At 37.6% G+C, this 19,225-nt stretch overlaps 1 protein-coding gene across 1 annotated transcript in view; it reads left to right on the top strand.

The window, feature by feature from the left end:
- LOC134662360 (tyrosine-protein kinase Btk) overlaps positions 1-19,225 on the top strand; it is an 87,553-nt gene that overhangs the window by 12,655 nt on the left and 55,673 nt on the right. The window contains exon 3 of the mRNA XM_063518562.1: positions 15,186-15,314. Coding sequence (XP_063374632.1) covers positions 15,186-15,314 — 129 coding nt within the window. The remainder of the gene's footprint in view (positions 1-15,185; positions 15,315-19,225) is intronic.

Below are 19,225 nucleotides of genomic sequence, written 5' to 3'. Positions count from 1 at the left end.
CGTAAGTTTGGATTTATTTTCTATCGAGAAAATTTTAAGCATTCGTGTTTCGACTACTACGAAATGTCTTATCATATAGTCAAGAAACATATATCCGAAAATCACTACTCTTTGTTTCCGGGGCTAGCCACTGCCACCTTTCTAAGATCCTGTTATTTTTCGATGCACGGCCTTAATATGGTTCTAAAAAATGGCCCAATCTCAGTATAAACAATATATTCAATAAAATTCTCCAATCAGCCATTTTGACTGAAACGCCAATCAGAGGCGAGCTAAAGAGTGACGTCATCAATCCATGACGTATTTCTTAGAGCAGCATAGACAACCTCATTGACCATAATCCATACATCCTCACCAAAGAGTTTGGAGGTTCAAAAAAAGCGGCCAAGTGCGAGTCGGACTCGCCCATGAAGGGTTCCGTATTTAGGCGATTTATGACGTATTAAAAAAAAACTACTTACTAGATCTCGTTCAAACCAATTTTCGGTGGAAGTTTACATGGTAATGTACATCATATATTTTTTTTTAGTTTTATCATTCTCTTATTTTAGAAGTTACAGGGGGGTGGGGGGGACACATTTTACCACTTTGGAAGTGTCTCTCGCGCAAACTATTCAGTTTAGAAAAAAATGATATTAGAAACCTCAATATCATTTTTGAAGACCTATCCATAGATACCCCACACGTATGGTTTTGATGAAAAAAAAAATTTTGAGTTTCAGTTCGAAATATGGGGAATCCCAAAAATTTATTGTTTTTTTTTCTATTTTTGTGTGAAAATCTTAATGCGGTTCACAGAATACATCTACTTACCAAGTTTCAACAGTATAGTTCTTATAGTTTCGGAGAAAAGTGGCTGTGACATACGGACGGACAGACGGACAGACAGATAGTGATGGGTAGGACATCAATTTAAAATGAGTTTGTATGAGTACCTCATTTTCTAAAATGAGGTGTTACAATGTCTTACGTCAAATGAGGTGAGGTACTAGCATATTTTCAGCGTCGACTATTCCGTTAATTCCAACGGCGACAAAAATATTTAATGTATATACATATTTATGTATTCATCACTTCCTTTATAAATAAATAAATAGTAACATTTAATTGGAGTTAAGAATAGAACGAGTTAAGATAAGAAAGGTTTTTTTTTTTTTTAATCTTGTTTATTTTATAAGCCATACATCTTATGATTAAGTCGGCTTAAAAATAATAACATTGTAACTTAAACTTTAGGTGTTACTTAAAACATTGGGGTTACTACTTAAGGAGTATTTTTATAATATTCAAATCTAACAAAAATTACCTAGATACTTAAACTATATGTGTTACTTAAACAATTGGGGGTACTTGAGGAGTATTTTTATAATATTCAGATCTAAGGTCCAATGACTGTACCATGAAACTTAAAAATCTACCACTATATTCGATAGTGAACCCTGAGCTTAGGATTTGATGGACGAAGAAGAGAAGATCCCCCGCAGAGCACCGAGTTTCTTTTAAGAGATCTAGTCTAGATTGTTCGTTGATTTTACACTCGAGAACTAAATGGAGGAGGTCCTCCTCTCTATCGCATCGTGTACAGTTTGGATCGTCCCTTTTTTTCATTATGAAGTTAAATTTGTTGAGTGGGATGTGGTAAGTTCGGGTTCGAAAGCAGATAACTAATTCTTTTCTGTTGAGGTTTCGAGAGACAAACCAAGGTATGCGGGGTGGTTCGTCTACAATGGTCCTGTACCATATACCCTTGTTTTTTGAGCACTCATTGAAATAGGCTTTGAATTTAATGTAATTGTCGCCTTTTACTTTTGGAAGATGATCAGTGTAGTGCGGTATCGTATCGAGAGGTATGCCGTTCTGTAGAGCCTCGGATGCAAGAGAGTCTGCTACCTCGTTACCCCTGACGCCCACGTGTGAAGGAATCCATTGTAAACGAACTTCAACCCCGTTACGTATCAATCTATGGATACATTTAATAATGAGGTAAGCTTCGTATCTGCCGACACTACCGCCCTTAGCACTTCCCAACAAATGTTGTAGACTGCTCTTCGAGTCTGTAAAGATTACAATTTTACGATATGTTGTCGACTCTATGTAATGTATTGCTTCATTAATTGCTGTCAGTTCGACTCCCATTATGGGTATACATGGATTTTCAATAAGAAATTTGGCCCCAAAATCCGCAGCTTTATCGTAAAATGCGCAACTAGAACCGTGTTTAGTTTTAGACCCGTCAGTGTAAATTGGAAAGTGGTATAAGAACTGTACGTCTATCATATCTTCGGTACGTTGCTTAAGGTCATTGATGGGTAGCTGAGCTTTAGGTTCATCAATAGTGCTCACTCTATCCATTATGATTTTATCCCAAGGGAGTGTTTTAGTATCATAGGAAAGCAAAAATTGGGGCAAAACTTCAAATTTATACATAGGTAGGGTGGAATACTTTCTCAAACTGTCAATCAATAATGGAAGTTGGTTTTTCCGCCAATATCTTGCGCCCGAATCTAATGTGTTGTCTAATATTTCTAACTGTTTTCTTAAATAGTCGGATGTTCTAGAAGAAAGTTTCAGGAAGTATTTGTCGCTTAAATAGCTTCTTCTAAAATTTAAGGGTGGAATACAAAGTTCGCTTTCCATTGCAAAAATTGGGGTGTCCCGAATAAAGCTTCCACACAAGCGAAGACATTGGTTTTGGATTACGTCCAACCTCTGAAGGAGCTTAGAGCTGGCGTTACCGTAAATTATACATCCGTAATCAAGTCTAGAACGCACCAGTGCTAAATAAAGTCTTCTTAAGTGAGTTGGGTGGACACCCCACTTTGAGTTACTTAAGGAACTAAGTATGTTAACGTATGCAATACACTTTTGGGTCGTTTCTAAAACATGTCGAGTCCAATTCAGGCGACTGTCCACCCAAACACCCAAAAACCTTGTACAATTAATAACCTCAATTTCAGTGTTATTTATGCGTATACTAATAACAGGTACTTTGTATTTTCTAGTAAAAATGCAGAGTTTTGTCTTTGAGAGGGATATTTCTAATCCAATTTTCTCTAACATTGATGTAAAGATGTTAAGACTTGATTGAATGGTACTAGCACAAAAATCAATGCTTTGATTAATACAGTAAAGGGCGAAATCGTCGGCATATTGTGAGACCTTAACTGTCTTAACGAGTGTGTTGCATAACTTAATTGTGACTATATTAAATAAAATAGGTGACATAGGGTCACCTTGAGCTAAACCCTGTCTGCTTATTCGTGTTATTTCTCTACCATTCCGTAGCTTATATATCAAAAATCTCTCCTTCAAAAATTCTCTAATATATCTACACAGGAGCGGATCCACATCAAATTCAACTAAAGAGGTTATCAGAGGTTCAATTGCCACATTGTTATAAGCGTTACTTATGTCTCCGTAAGCGCATAAAACATAGTCTTTGTTTATAAAAGCAGTTTCTATATCTAAAATAAACCTACTAAGATTGTCTCGACATGAAAGTCCACGACGGAAACCCAAAGTACTATCATTAAATAATTTGTTGCTTTCGAAATGATACTCAAGGCGACGAGTTATCATTAAATTAAAGGTCTTACAAAGGCAGTTAATAAGTGAGATAGGACGATACTTAGGAGTATCCGTATTTCTCTTTGGTATGGCTATAAGTTTGATCCTACGCCACTGCTCTGGTATCTCACCTTTTTTATAAATTGTGTTAAATATGTGCAGAAGGTATTTTTTCGCATTATCCGGTAAATGGCTAATCATAGAATAAGTAATAGAATCTAAACCAGCCGAAGTATCTACTCTTTTAAGAATCAAATTTAGTTCTGAAAATGTAAAAAGAAGTGGCTTGGAACCATTCGTATTAAATTCTAGGGGCTGGCAGGAAACACTATCAGGAGTGAGTTCTGTTACAAAGGAAACTGCGGTACTTTCTGGTAAGTAGTCTCTAGGACTTCGGTAGCCTTTAAGCCATCTGAGTTTCCTCCAAACTTCACTGCTGGGCGTATTGCAGTCTATGCTGTCACAAAACTGTTGCCAGGAGTTCCTTTTTGCAAGTTTAATAAGTTTTCGAGCAACAATTACCTTTTCTTTGTAGATTAAGTAATTTTCAACCGTGCGTGATTTCCTAAAATGTTTAAGAGATAATCTTCTCTCTGCTACTGCCTTCGATAAATCAGGATTCCACCAAGGTTTAGGCTTGAATCTGTTAGGGTTAATACCGATTTTAATGTTAGGAATGTTTTTGTTAGCACTTTTTTCAATTATCTCTATGAGTTTATCGTAATTATTTTGAACATTATCTCCAAAATCTAGTCCCTCACATGCATACTTAATGTGTTGTGTATACTCTACCCAGTTGGCCTTTTTGATGTTTCTTTTCAATTCGGGACTAATTTGAGTACTGTCTAACGTTTTAATAGAGATAATAAGGTGATCACTGCCAAAAGATTCATTAGTGACGTTCCAATCAAAGTTGAGTGAGAGATCAGTACTACAAAAAGAAATATCAGGTGATGTGCATACTGTACCATCATTAAGCTTGGCGCAACGGGTAAAGTCTCCATTGTTAAGAAATACGTAGTTATGGTCTAAGCTAGTGTCTGATAAAAGCCTACCCCGTGTGTCAGTTGTGTATGACCAAGCCGTGTGATGAGCATTGAAGTCTCCGACTATTAGAGTTTTCTCAGAGAAGTGGCTGAAAAGCTCCTGGTAATCCTCAACGCCCACTGTGACATTTGAGGGAGAATAGACACCTATGATATGTTGAAGTTTATTGCTATTAAGGACTTCAAGGCACAAAACGTCAACATTATAATGATTTCTAGGAAGAGTTTTGAGAATGCAGTCTATAGATTGGTGGACCAGGATAGCTAGACCTCCATACCCATCTGCTCGATCCTTTCTAAAGACAGAGTAACCTGTTAGTTTAATTTGGTTTTCACATTTCAGCCAAGTTTCAGAAATAATGCATATATGTACTTTTTCGTTATTTAGATATGAATCCAATTCACTTAATTTTGGTAATAGACTTTGACAGTTCCATTGAATAATATTAAGCTTGAAACGTGTACTCAAGTCCATTAAATAATAAATCAAAAAAAAAAAAAAAAAAAAAAAAAAAAAAGAAAAAAGAAAAAAAAATTGGTACCTAAAAGTCACTTACTTGTTTGTTTTCGTAATTTCTCTTGCGAGATAAACGCTTTAGTTTACTTACGATACGCGAGAGTCTGTTCTTAACACTACGACGTGAGATGTTAGGTATCAAGTCAGTAAACATTTCAATTAGGGCATCAATTTCTTCTGTGTAACTGTAAGTTATTTCTGAGATGTCCTTGAATCCATATGTGTCTGTAAGATATGTTTTAACTTGCTTTACAGAAATTGGGTACATTTTCCTGGAATTGGTTATGAAGGTGTCCAAGTCATCCCAATTAATTGATTCCAGATCACTGTGAGGTGTTCTCTTGGGTTTCTTTCCACTCTTGGATTTGTATACTTCGTCTGAGCTGGACTGGGAAAAGCTGTCAAAATCCTCATCACTGTTTTCGTTGCTAGGTACGAGTATATTGTCTTCTTTTGTTGCTTCGGACTCCATGAAATCAGTATTTGTCGAAGATTCAGTGGGTGGATGTGGACGTTTGAAGATTTGTGTCTCCGGTGTATGAGTAGTATCCTGTGTGTTTTGGTTGGAAGCATTCGTGTCGTTGGTGTTATCTGGGCATTTAGAGGCAACGTGACCGTCTTTCTTGCATATAAAACAAGTCATTGTATCTGATGAAAAATAAATCCAGTAATTCGTTTCTTCGAAATCAATAGGTATTTTTTCTGGAAGTCGATCGAAATCCTCAGGTGTTACGTAAACTTGTCTTCGGAAGCTTAGAATGTGATTGTAGCCTGTTTCATTGATACCAGCACGTAGGAAAGAGATGGGTGACTGTGGCGTGATATTCATTTCTAGCAGTTTCTTTTCTATTTCAGTGTGCGGTATAATGGGGCACACGTTAGATATAATGATACGTTTGTTTCTGCTGATAAGCGGTCGGATCGGTAGTTTTTGTTTTTGGATTGTTACATACTTCTTATTATCAATGATCTCGTCAGCGATTAACTTTGAGGAAAGATAGATACAAATTCTATTGTTTGCAATTCTTGACAAAAAACGTATTTGAGATGGATCGATTATTCTTCCTAAAGCTTGCGCATAATCTTTTATTTGTACATTTTCTAAAGCATCGATGACGATTGCTTGGTCTTTTTTGGGGAACGTGGTGATTTGTGTCACAGTAGCATAACTAGGTATATTGTCCAACGCTTGGGAGTTCATTTTGTTCCTGTAGTCAGAAACGATTATAAATGTTCGATATTGTCACTTATTGAAGATAAAAAAGTCCGATTCCATCATAACGCACTTTTACACAATGAGGGTAGAAATTTCACTCGTGAAAATATAATTCACTAGCGCGCGTAGGTAACGACCGATCTCGGTGGCAGGTCAACGACCACTGAGATAAGAAAGGTTAAGAATAGAACTTTTAAGAGAAAGATAATTTTAGAATCAATGAAATTAATAGAGGAGTGAAGTAAGACATTTTTGCGGTACGAAGTACTACGACAAATTAACAAAATGAGTGGTACAAATGAGGTGCCTCACGAGTGAGCGACTCAACACTACAGACAGTATATATATATATATATATATATATATATATATATATATAGTTATCCATGCCGTAATCGGCAACGGCGACCCTAGCTAATTACGAGCGTGAGCTCTGATATGGCTGGCAAAGCCGAACTTATTTTTAAAAACTCTATCGCAGGTGGGGCAGTAAAGTTGACCAGAATTCTGCAATGTCAATACTATACCGGCCCAATTCTCTGGCGATGAGAGCGGTTTTTCGCTCAGGGCATAAGTTGGTGTCAGCATCTAGGAGCGTTCGAACATTCCACGCCCCGATGCACAGATTTTTATAATTAAATGCATGTTTCCTTTTTCGACCGCGTTAGTTCGATGTCCGGATGCCCGCGGTTTGGCATCTGGGTGAGGGGTGAGACGGACTATGTTTAGGCCACCTTTTCTAGGCCCTTCCCCTGATTGGGGAAAGCAGAGCGATCCTAAATAGGGCTGCTTTGCCGCCAGACGTGCTGCCGAACCTGTCCTCCCGCCTCTATCGAGTCCAAGGAGCGACCACTCTCGTCTGACCGCCTACGTGCAGAATGCCAACTAAGGCCCGGATACATCGGAGTCCGGAACCCCACCGCTGACATTCCATCGCCGGAGGACTTTTGTCTCGATGTCCATTGAGAACTTTGCCAGGGTCATCAGCGCGTGATTAGATTATAGTGGGCTAATAGTTGCGCCCCTACAAGCCCACTCTCTCGTTCCCAGCCTCCTGGCGCCAGTGGACCGTGTAACCGATACGACTGGCAGAGACAGGGAATGCAGTGACTTGCCAACGCCCAGGTGGACGTATGAATTATGGCATATCACGTAGGATCCATTAGTCGCCTCTTACGACACCCACTGGAGGATAAGGGGTGGTGACATTCTACGCCGGCACCACTCGGCTACGCCGGCACTACAGACAGACAGACATGACGAATCTATAAGGGTTCCGTTTTTTGCCATTTGGCTACGGAACCCTAAAAAATGTTATTTCGCCACTAAACATTTATTACGTCCAATAAATATTATTACACGATGATTAGTAAATATTTATTTGTTATTAAATAAATAAAAAGCTAATAATACGAAATTTCACCAAAAAACTTTTTTAGTTATTTGGCTGAATGGAACTATCTATCATTGCCATGTTGGCTGTCGTAACCAGAAAAAATGAAAAAGTAAAACCGGCGCTCGGTGATTTCCACTCAGAATTTGCATGTATCTAAATAATTCGTCTTAAATGCAACCGTGTGAGAGTTTTTGTATAAAATCAGTTATTTATTGTGATTAATGTTTGTAATGTATTTATCATCCCTAATCATAATATATGGTGCTGAATTAACAATATCATTCGGATTCAAGGGAAAATTCGTAACTGTAAGTATGTAAACAATGTCTCTCACCCTTCCACCAACTAATTAATGACGTCACAAATGGCTTGCGAGGCGTTTTCGCTAGAGCTATAAAAAATGCAATTATTTATGTTAAATCTTATGCGTATAGCTGAAATATAGTGTTTTTCGGAACCAGTACAAGTGTACAGACAATAATAAAAGGGATTTCAAAATTTGTCATCAGGCCAATTCTCATACATTCGCCGTTGAAAAAATAAAACCTTTTTCACAAATTTGACTTGTTTTTAGGGTTCCGTAGCCAAATGGCAAAAAACGGAACCCTTATGGATTCGTCATGTCTGTCTGTCTGTCTGTCCGTCTGTCTGTCCGTCCGTATATCACAGCCACTTTTTTCTGAAACTATAAGAACTATACTGTTGAAACTTGGTAAGTAGATGTATTCTGTGAACCGCATTAAGATTTTCACACAAAAATAGAAAAAAAAACAATAAATTTTGGGGGTTCCCCATACTAAGCAATGAAACTCAAAAATTTTTTTTTCTTCAAACCCATCATGGATAGGTCTTCAAAAATGATATTGAGGTTTCTAATATCATTTTTTTCAAAACTGAGTAGTTTGCGCGAGAGACACTTCCAAAGTGGTAAAATGTGTGTCCCCCCCCCTGTAACTTCTAAAATAAGAGAATGATAAAACTAAAAAAAGTATATGATGTACATTACCATGCAAACTTCCCCCGAAAATTGGTTTGAACGAGATCTAGTTAGTAGTTTTTTTTAATACGTCATAAATCCCCTAAATACGGAACCCTTCATGGGCGAGTCCGACTCGCACTTGACCGCTTTTTTGAGTCTAGCTTTTAGCGTAATGTGCACTGCCTGATTGATATTGGTTTTCTTTTTATGTTCTTTGTTATATCTATTGCAAATATTGCAATTCTTTTGTATCCTAGTTATCGAATGTAGGTATAATTTGTACATTCGTATCGTAGTAGGTACCAAATTATATTAGGTTTTGTTAAAAAAGGATGAAAGGCTTCTTGCTTTGCCATAATTGTGTTATTTGTGTTAGGTAATTAAAAGTTACAAATTGAAACAGACATGTATTCACTTTACCGTTTTTAATTTTACCTACATTTGTTTACTTTTTTCCCTGTTATCGATTGCCATTAAAAGTCAAATTACATAACTTACATAAGTAAAAACGTTTAACAAAATAATTTGATTAGTCTATTTATAATTATACTTTACTTAAAACTTTGCGGTAATTAATTACATTAATTCTTAATTACTTAGTCTGGTTTCCAATATGATTAATCATTTGGTGAGCTAAACCTATAAACTCTGACGACAATAGGACGAAAAATACTTAGTTACAGTCAGCAGCAGAAGTTGCTACGCGGGCCAAGTGTCCAAAATGATCTTGACTTTATTGTTAAGAGAATAAGAGCGTGTCAAGGTTATTTTGAACACCTCGCCCGCTAAGCAACTTCTGCTGCTGACTGTACCTACATCAACAATTCGACAATGCCAAAGTTATTTAATCTGAATCTGATTATTTATTTAATCCGAATCTGATTAGTTCTACACCTATTCACTTTAGAACATTTTATGAAGCTCTTTGTTAAATTATTCGTTTTGTGTTTGACTTGTTGTTCATTTGTATTTGTATGTTTGTTTTTCGGCGCATTCAATATAGACAAAATGCAAAATGGAGGCTTGATGTTTACATCTAGGTATAGTTCTGGTACTTAACAAAAAAAACTCCGAAATACATACATCATAAATCCTGGGTTTTTTTGATCGGATCATGACCGATCGGGATCGGATCGGATGTTATGACTATTTTTTACGTAAAGTGCTTGTTAAAAAGATAGTGGCCGTCCGCTTCCCTATACAAACGTAGTCCCCATTTTTCTCACTGGATGTTGATATTGTGAAAAATATTCTACACATTTTTTTCTATATGAACCATAGATGATTATTATAAGAGTTATTATTAGCGAAACGCGAAACACAAATTCCATACAAATTTTTAGAAGCTCCTAACCTAACTCTTATTATAATTAAAACATCGAAAAAAAAACGACCCGGCATATATAGTTATGGTCAATATTATATTAAACTGTGTAAAAATATTTTCTATAATGTCAATACCTACTTACGTTTGTATGGTGAAGCGGTCGTCCACTGTCGTCTTTAAAAAAAACCTCTGAATATATAAATTGAATAAATCCTAGGTTTTTTCTGATCGGATCATCTGACTATTCTGTACGTTGTTAAAAACCCAACGTACCCGGATCGATGCGAACGGGGAGTGGGATCGGTCCAGCCAGCCTCGCTGTCACAGACGCTTACCTACCTCCCGCTGGGAAATGCTCTTATCGTCTTACTGCTCTCCGTGTTTGAGTAGGCAACCTCATTACCGGCGAGTCAATATACTTTCCGATCACATCGTCGGATAGACGAGTGACGTCTTACTGCGTATAAAAAAAATAGGTTATAGAAAATACTCTTGCTGAGACAGTTGATCGATTTTTGCTCCTCAGTCAAGCTTTTGTATGATGGTTTGACGTTGTTTAGACGTAGCTCGTTAGATTGATTCTGGAGTAAATAGGTACGATCAGTGGTACGATCAAAATACAAGCCATTTAAAGGATTTTCTGCTTACTGAAAACTTCTTCGTAGCTATTACTATTTTGATTTATAAATGCTTACTATTTCAAAATATATTTGTATCAAATACTCTTTCAGTTGATCAGCAAAAAAAATCCTTAAACCGTCGCTCTCTTCAGAGACGAAATTCAAATAAATTAAAATGTAATGTAATTTGATTCGCGATTCACGAATGCGACACGGGAACTTTTACGTTACGTTTCGGCAATTAGTAGTTGATGTCCTCTCTGTTACGGACAGAGGCTTGCGGTTGGCGGGCGGCCAGCAGTCGCTTACCTTATAATCCAAACCGCACATTGAGCATGCAAGTGATACAAGATTTGCAGGTTGTGTGCTGAGTGCGTGGACTCCAATCAAAACAAAGTTGTACCTACTTTCTCAATGACCCTGATGCTCTACATTAGGTAAAGTTAGTTTACGTCTCGAGTAGGCTTTTTTAAGTTGGTCCGACCGACTCTGACCGTTTAGAATAGTGGTTCTTAAGCTTTACAGTTACGTCGTCATCATACCATACCATCATTCCTTTTGGAAACAGGTAAGGAAACAAGTGGTTGTTACTGTTGTTAGAACATTCTGGGCGTATAACAACATAATAAGTATAAGTACTCCAATCGAAACAAAGTTCTACTTCTCAATCACCCTCATGCTCGGAACCTCCAACATTGTAGAGTCTGTGCGGAAAGAGAAGAGTCGTGGAATGTATTGGGCCCCATACATTCCACGACTATTCTCTTTCCGCACAGATTATATCAACTGCATAGTTATATCGACAACAGTTTTCCCTCTCAATTACCCCAGCCCGGAACCGGCCACATACGTCAACTATTCACTAACTGCTTAGTGTGCATTCGAGTTTCGGAACTCCGCCAATTTATTCGCCGCGCTGCAAACTCGATGCAACGTGAATGTTTCACGCGAACGCCCGCCTGACTCATTTAAGGATCTAGGCGGCTCTTTTTTCAGCTCGTTTTCGCTGAAACTTTTGCCATTTGAATTGGCACGTTTTCAGTTTTAAGTTAGTAACAGAGGCCTTAACTCTTAATTGGGTTACTTTAGATATTATATGGCAAAAATGACCACCCTTCAATTTAAGGAGGTGCTTGAATCGTGTATATATTTTTTAAATCGTGATCGTTAAAGGATTTTCTTGTCAGGTTTGTCGGCTTATAAATTTCTACATGAATAGCAACATAAGCTAATTTCAGCAGAATTTACATTTCTGTTTCACATAGGTACTTTGTGCCATTCACACAAAGGCTTTATCGCATTACGTTTCGGGGTTGTACACGTAGGTACACAGTACAATGTATTCCCGGAACTATTACGATTTCGAACTCGGATGAATTACTAATTATTAATCACAATGATTTTGAGGTTTTAGTTGGTGTTTACACTAGTTCGGCTGTGTTTCCACCAGAGTGGTGCGAGGATGTGTAGCGTAACTTCTAAGTTAACGTAAAAAAATGATACGGCCAGTTATGCCGCAAAAAACATACATTTCGGCACTCTTAGTGTAAGGCCTGAGTGGACGCTCGAGTTGGGCGTGCAGCGCGGCGGGGCGTGTGGCGTGCATGTTAAACAAATGCAAACGTATAGTAGCGGCCTTAGTGCACGCTGCTCAAATCCCTTGGGAGCTGGACGCCACGCTGCACGCCCCGCCGAACGCTCCGCTTCGAGCGTCCACTCAGGCCTTACACTTAGGGTACTTTCCGCTGACCTAGAACTATGAAATTTGGCAAGTTATATCGTGTTACACTACAAGTACAGGAAAAAAACTGAAAAGTATAAATTTGTAAAAAATAAAAAGAATAAAGTTAAATTTGTGCGGATTTTTATTGGAAAGGGTATAACCTCGAAGGTGGTCCCATATAAAGGAAAAAAAAATCCAACCTTAAGGGTAGGAAAATAGGGGATGATTGATTTTTCACTCACCGATTGTAACGTATGACCACGCATAACTTTTTACAAAGCTCTTAACAATGCGTTAATAGTAGTTTATGCAACAGTGATATAATAAGGGTTCTTAAAATTCAAGGGTCGAAGTTACAAAACGAGACGTAGTCGAGTTTTGTAAAAAAAGACCCGAGAATTTTAAGAACCAATTATGAGCTGTTGTATACATTACTTTTTCTATGACAGCTGCAGCAAAAAAAAAAAAAAAAAAGAGTTATTATTAAAAAAAAGAGTTATTATTAAAAAAAAAAGAGTTATTATTTAAAAAAAATTGAGTTATTATTTAAAAAAAAAAGAGTTATTATTTAAAAAAAAAAGAGTTATTATTGTAAATGAAAACATACCTCTTTCAATCAAGATGATCGGAACTTGTATCTTTAAAAAAAATAAAGCAGTTGTATTATACTCATAAGATGACTGCTAGCAGTCATCTTATGAGCCTATAGACAAAGCATTCAAATGACATTGCTTTAGATATCACTGTCAGTCATTTAATTGACATATTTAAGTGCTGGAGTAGAAAATAGTAGTTTATGCAACAGCGATATAATAAGGGTTCTTAAAATTCAAGGGTCGAAGTTACAAAACGAGACGTAGTCGAGTTTTGTAAAAAAAGACCCGAGAATTTTAAGAACCAATTATGAGCTGTTGCATACATTACTTTTTCTATGACAGCTGCAGCAAAAAAAAAAAAAAGAGTTATTATTAAAAAAAAAAGAGTTATTATTTAAAAAAAATTGAGTTATTATTTAAAAAAAAAAAGAGTTATTATTGTAAATGAAAACATACCTCTTTCAATCAAGATGATCGGAACTTGTATCTTTAAAAAAAATAAAGCAGTTGTATTATACTCATAAGATGACTGCTAGCAGTCATCTTATGAGCCTATAGACAAATCATTCAAATGACATTGCTTTAGATATCACTGTCAGTCATTTAATTGACACATTTAAGTGCTGGAGTAGAAAAAACTAATAATGGAAAACTAAAAAGTTTTTACAAAAAAAATAAAACCGACTTCAAAAAGGATGAAATAAAATATTATCCTTTTTGAAGTCTATGCGTTACTAACTGATATGTTTGAAGCCGGTGCCAAGCCAAGTAGTAACAATACCAGTCAAAAATAATCAGCTTTATGGCTATAAATCCCATTTTTGACTGGTATTGTTACTACTTGGCTTGGCACCGACTTCAAACATATCAGTTGGTAACGTATAGACTTCAAAAAGGATAATATTTTATTTCATCCTTTTTTTTGTGGTGTTTTTTAAATAACCAAAAATACATTTTTACGGTAGTTACAAGCGCTTTCCATTATGGGTCATCTAGGTACCTACTTAGTGTATTACTAAGGTACAAAAATCAAACTTGATCAATAACAACTTGCGATAACCTGTACATGCAACCTGGTTATCGGGGATCATTTTAATACACCCCAGTTATCGTTCGACGTGGAAATGACATTATTTCAGTGCGCCGAGCTTTTTCCGGTCGGCTGATGATAACTTCGTTCGCAGGCAAACCGTTCGCGCGCCGCTTCACTTTTACTCAATTAGTGATTGCTGTATAATGCTACACATATACAGTGTGTAAGTCAAATACGGGCAATAAATTAAACCAGATATAGAATTTACCCGTCTTATCATTAATTAAGATGTTTTTTTAAGTTACACTTAATTATGACCCCGTGATTAATTTTTTCCACATGTACCGAGCAGCAATGTACTGTAAACATTAAGAAACAAGATGATAATGACATTACGAGATACGAGCTTTTCATAGTAACTGCCAACAAGCGTTGACAGTTACTTTAAAAAGCTCGTATCCCGCAACGTGTGTGGTGTATTACATTGCGGGCCGAATTATTTTGTATGGTTATAATTTTCAATGCATTTCTAAGTAAAATCTATCTCAATATACTTTTTAGGTCCTATGCTAACCACCGTTTAAATATTCGCCCGTATTGGATTTACACACTGTATGTAAGGGGGGGGGGGGGGGGGAGGTTGAGGTTATAAAAAAAACCGCTTAAGAAAATTCTGACCAAGTCAAAAACACACTTCAGCAGGAAAGCATAAGCATCAGGTTGTGCACACGCCTCTATTGTCAAGGTGCTAGTGTGTGTTCAGTTCAGAATTCAGATATTTTATGGCACCTCAGCCGCTCCGATAGCTACCTAGGTATATCTGATGGCGACTGTACATGAAATTTATTTATGAATAGTTGCAAAAATCAGAGCGACGATCGAGCTTACATGTACAAATTGTCTGTCTGAGATTGCTAGTTCATTATTATATTGTACAACGGAACTTAATCGCGTATTTAAGTTTTAAGATGTGTAAGAATCGTGAAAGTTTAAATCAGTGTATTGCTAGGTCATCTATTTAATGCATTTTATGACCCTGTAGGCCTAGCTGTATTTTATGGAGCTTTCTTATATTTTCTTAAGTAGTTGTTGACTTCACCTGGCCAGCTAAATATTTTTTATTGTTTGTGTAGAAAGCAGGATAAATACCTGTTTTTTTTTTCAGAAGCGCAAGGAGCGCGGGAGAATCGAGACTGAAGCGATACACACGGTGGAGCAAGCGGAGCTGGGCGAGCTCTGCAAGCAGCTCCCCGAGAGCGACGGCGACAGCGCGCTCTTCAGGTATCCCTTCCAGGTAATACACACCTACTGGCCGAGTGGACACGGAAGCGATACACACGGTGGAGCAAGCGGAGCTGGGCGAGCTCTGCAAGCAGCTCCCCGAGAGCGACGGCGACAGCGCGCTCTTCAGGTATCCCTTCCAGGTAATACACACCTACTGGCCGAGTGGAGACGGACGCGATACACACGCTGGAGCAAGCGGAGCTGGGCGAGCTCTGCAAGCAGCTCCCCGAGAGCGACGGCGACAGCGCGCTCTTCAGGTATCCCTTCCAGGTAATACACACCTACTGGCCGAGTCGAGATGGAAGCGATACACACGGTGGAGCAAGCGGAGCTGGGCGAGTTCTGCAAGCAGCTCCCCGAGAGCGACGGCGACAGCGCGCTCTTCAGGTATCCCTTCCAGGTAATACACACCTACTGGCCGAGTGGAGACGGACGCGATACACACGGTGGAGCAAGCGGAGCTGGGCGAGCTCTGCAAGCAGCTCCCGAGAGCGACGGCGACAGCGCGCTCTTCAGGTATCCCTTCCAGGTAATACACACCTACTGGCCGAGTGGAGACGGACGCGATACACACGGTGGAGCAAGCGGAGCTGGGCGAGCTCTGCAAGCAGCTCCCGAGAGCGACGGCGACAGCGCGCTCTTCAGGTATCTCTTCCAGGTAATATCACACCGAGTCGAGACGGACGCAATACACACGGTGGAGCAAGCGAACAGCACGATTCGGTAGATTTTTTACTGGATATAGTATTGTAATTATTTAATTTCGTCTACTACTCTATACCTTATACCTGATTAGGTATAAGGTGATATGCGATTGCATATCATGCCAAAACTGAGGGCTAAACGCGCATTCGATGGCGTCTAAACGGTTTCGATTATAGGTATGGACGTATGCCAAAGAAAATGTCATCTATTTAATTCTTAGGCCCACTTGCACCATTACACTAACCCGGGGTTAACCGGTTAAACCTGGAGTTACTTACCATGGTTTCCAGTACAATTTGACACTTGGTTAACGGTTTAACCGCTTAACCCCGGGTTTTATTTTATTTCATTTTGTTATTGCATGTTGTTAATAAGACTTTAAGATTGTGATTTATGCTTGTATTAATGCTTGATATCATTTGTTGTGAGAGTATAATACCTACATTGGAAATATTTGTTTGTACACCTGTAAAGGTAGAGTCTTGGTGAGTCCATGAAATATTGTCACAATAGTAATTACTGGCAATGTAACCCATTTCTCACAAACAATAAAGATTATGATTAGTGGGATGTGCAAGAGGGACTTAGTTGAGGAGAGTGGGTCCCTGGTACTGTAACCATTTCGCAAATAAGGGAAACAAAAAGTTTGGTGCACGGTGCATGTCTAAATACATTTTCATCACATTTGTCATCTAAATACATTTTCATTTTTAGGGTAAGCGTAGTCAACTAGGAACCCTTAAAGTTTCGGCATGTCTGTCCGTCTGTCTGTCTGCCCGAGGCTTTGCTAGAAAGCTGCAATTTAGCATGGATATGTGTATAAATCAATAAATTTGACAAAGTCGTATAATAAAATCTAAAATTTTTTTTAGGGTACCTCTCCTACAGGTAAAGTGGGGGTGTCATATATTTTTCGCTTCAAGTGCTTCAACCCTAATACAGTGTGGGGTATCGTTGGATAGGTCTTTCAAAATGAATACATACACAATACATTTAATGTAATGTATACATTTTTTTGATAAAGTGAATATTTTCGGAAATAATCGTTCCCAAAGAAAAAACAATGTGTCCCCTTCCCTCTAACTTTTGAACCAAGGGTTCAAAAAATAAGAAAAAATAACGTAAATATAGACGTAAACGTAAATATATTTAATACGCAAAATATAGAGCTTAAAAAAGACATTAAATGAAAACTATAGCGGGCATGAACAGTTTAGCCGTTTTTAAGTTATCGCAAAAAGTATCTTCTTAATAGTACAGACTGGCCCAAAAATACGTAGACAACGTTTTTTCTTATTATTTTATTAAGTACTTACGGGAAAATTATCTTTGCACCACTGCAAATTTTCCCGGATTCATAAGTTCAAAAAAGTCACCCTACTCGCCTGATCTAAATCCAATGGATATCACTTTCTTTATATCACTCAAATATAATTCAATAAACCATAAAGCTACATCTTGATGAAATCGCTAATAAAAGTGAACTCTAGTACTGGTGAATAAAATTCAAAATATCATGACCAAAATATATTTATTCCATTGGATTTAGATAGTTTGTGGTCAATCTTAGAGACAAGGGCATGTGCTACTAAACACAAAAGTGTAAACGCTCTAAAAGCAACACTTACAAAAGAAGGGGAAGAAATATCATTGGAGGAGTTGCGGCACTTCGTTGGAAATTTTAACAAACGTTTGCGTTTGTGTATCAAAGTGAAAGCAGGCTATTTTGAAGACAATTAATTTTTGTTGCATAAAAAGAGTGTATTTTTATAGTAAGTACTTAATAAAATAATTTGAAAAACTTTGTCAACGTAAATTTGGGCCACCCTGTAAAAAGACGTACTTACAGCCGCAGATACAGTAGGTTCTTTATTACGACATTACATGGGTTTTTAAAAGATATTTGGCATTATTCATGTAAATAAAGTATGTAAAATATAAGATGAACATATGTAGCTTATTTTATTCATTCAATTGTTATTTATACTTGGTCAACCAGATATTGACAGTAAAAAAAGGCGGCAAATTTGAAAAATGTAGGCGCGAAGGGATCGCGTCCCATAGAAAATTTGAATTTCGCGCCTTTTTTTACTGACAAGTTTTGGTTGACCAGCTATATATATTTAATTTCTCTAAAACAGTTTCATTGGCTGAATGAGTGAATGCCGTTGCCTATTGGAAGTTTTAAAATGAAAAAGAAAAAATTTAAAAGTAAGAGGTAATTTCAATGATTTTCATACTTTAATTAATAAATCATTTTAAAATTGCTGCAGTTTCCTGAAATATGTGTATTTTCATAAATACTGCGATTTAATGTTTTTCGTAATCTACTGTCTGTCCCCGATTGAAAGTAAGTTCTAAGGAAAACATCATGGCCAATATGGCCATACGTCTATTACTTTAATTAAGTACTGATTATACAAATTTGCCTTGTTTGTTTGATTGCCTCGTATTCGATATGAAAAGTAGATTGTTTAATTCGGGTGAACGACCAAGCATCATTTAATCCCTTTGTTAAAAATCTTCTATACCTACATCTTTGGTAGATAAAGAAAATGTATATAGTACTGTAACAGGTATTGTCACTTTTGTTGAGCTGCAGACTATCGGTGGTTTTTCTCAGGGATCATAGGTTCGACGCTTTGCTGTCACACAACCCGTCTGTGAAATTCCTTAAGAAATATACTTACTAAACGTATTTATAACTAGGTATGGGCGCCAGCACGCTGTACAGCGTACAAAAAAAAGGTTAAGCTAGAATGAGATAAAGTAAACTATTTCTTTGAGCTTGAGACAGTTATGTATTCTAAAAAAAAAACTATCAGTTAGTATAAGGAGGTAGTACAGAGGATAACCTTACGCTATTATTATGTATCTAAGCTTAATACTATTACAGTAGACTGTTTACGCAGTCTAGATTAAAGTTTATCAATTTCTAATCACTGAGGTATGCACCGAGCATTCAAAGTCTATAGAGAGGCCACTGTTGTGTTTGTTAAAGTTTTAAAATTAACTGAGAGATTAGATTGGACCACACCTGAGTCACGTGTCTGTAGCAGAAGGCAGTGGAGCCGTAGCCACGCTGTTCCAGTGGCGTGCCGAGGATGCAGCCAAAAGTCGCGGTGACACGCGTCGAAACCGTCGGCGCGCGTCCAGTTGGCTGACTCCCCAGTCACGCCAACGTCGCAGTGAGCAGCATGGACCACGAGCCCAAGG

Source organism: Cydia amplana, chromosome 3, assembly GCF_948474715.1.
Source record: "Cydia amplana chromosome 3, ilCydAmpl1.1, whole genome shotgun sequence".
Classification (NCBI taxonomy): Eukaryota; Metazoa; Arthropoda; class Insecta; order Lepidoptera; family Tortricidae; genus Cydia; species Cydia amplana.
Note: the sequence above shows the minus strand (reverse complement) of the source record. Positions and strands in the feature narration are given on the sequence as shown.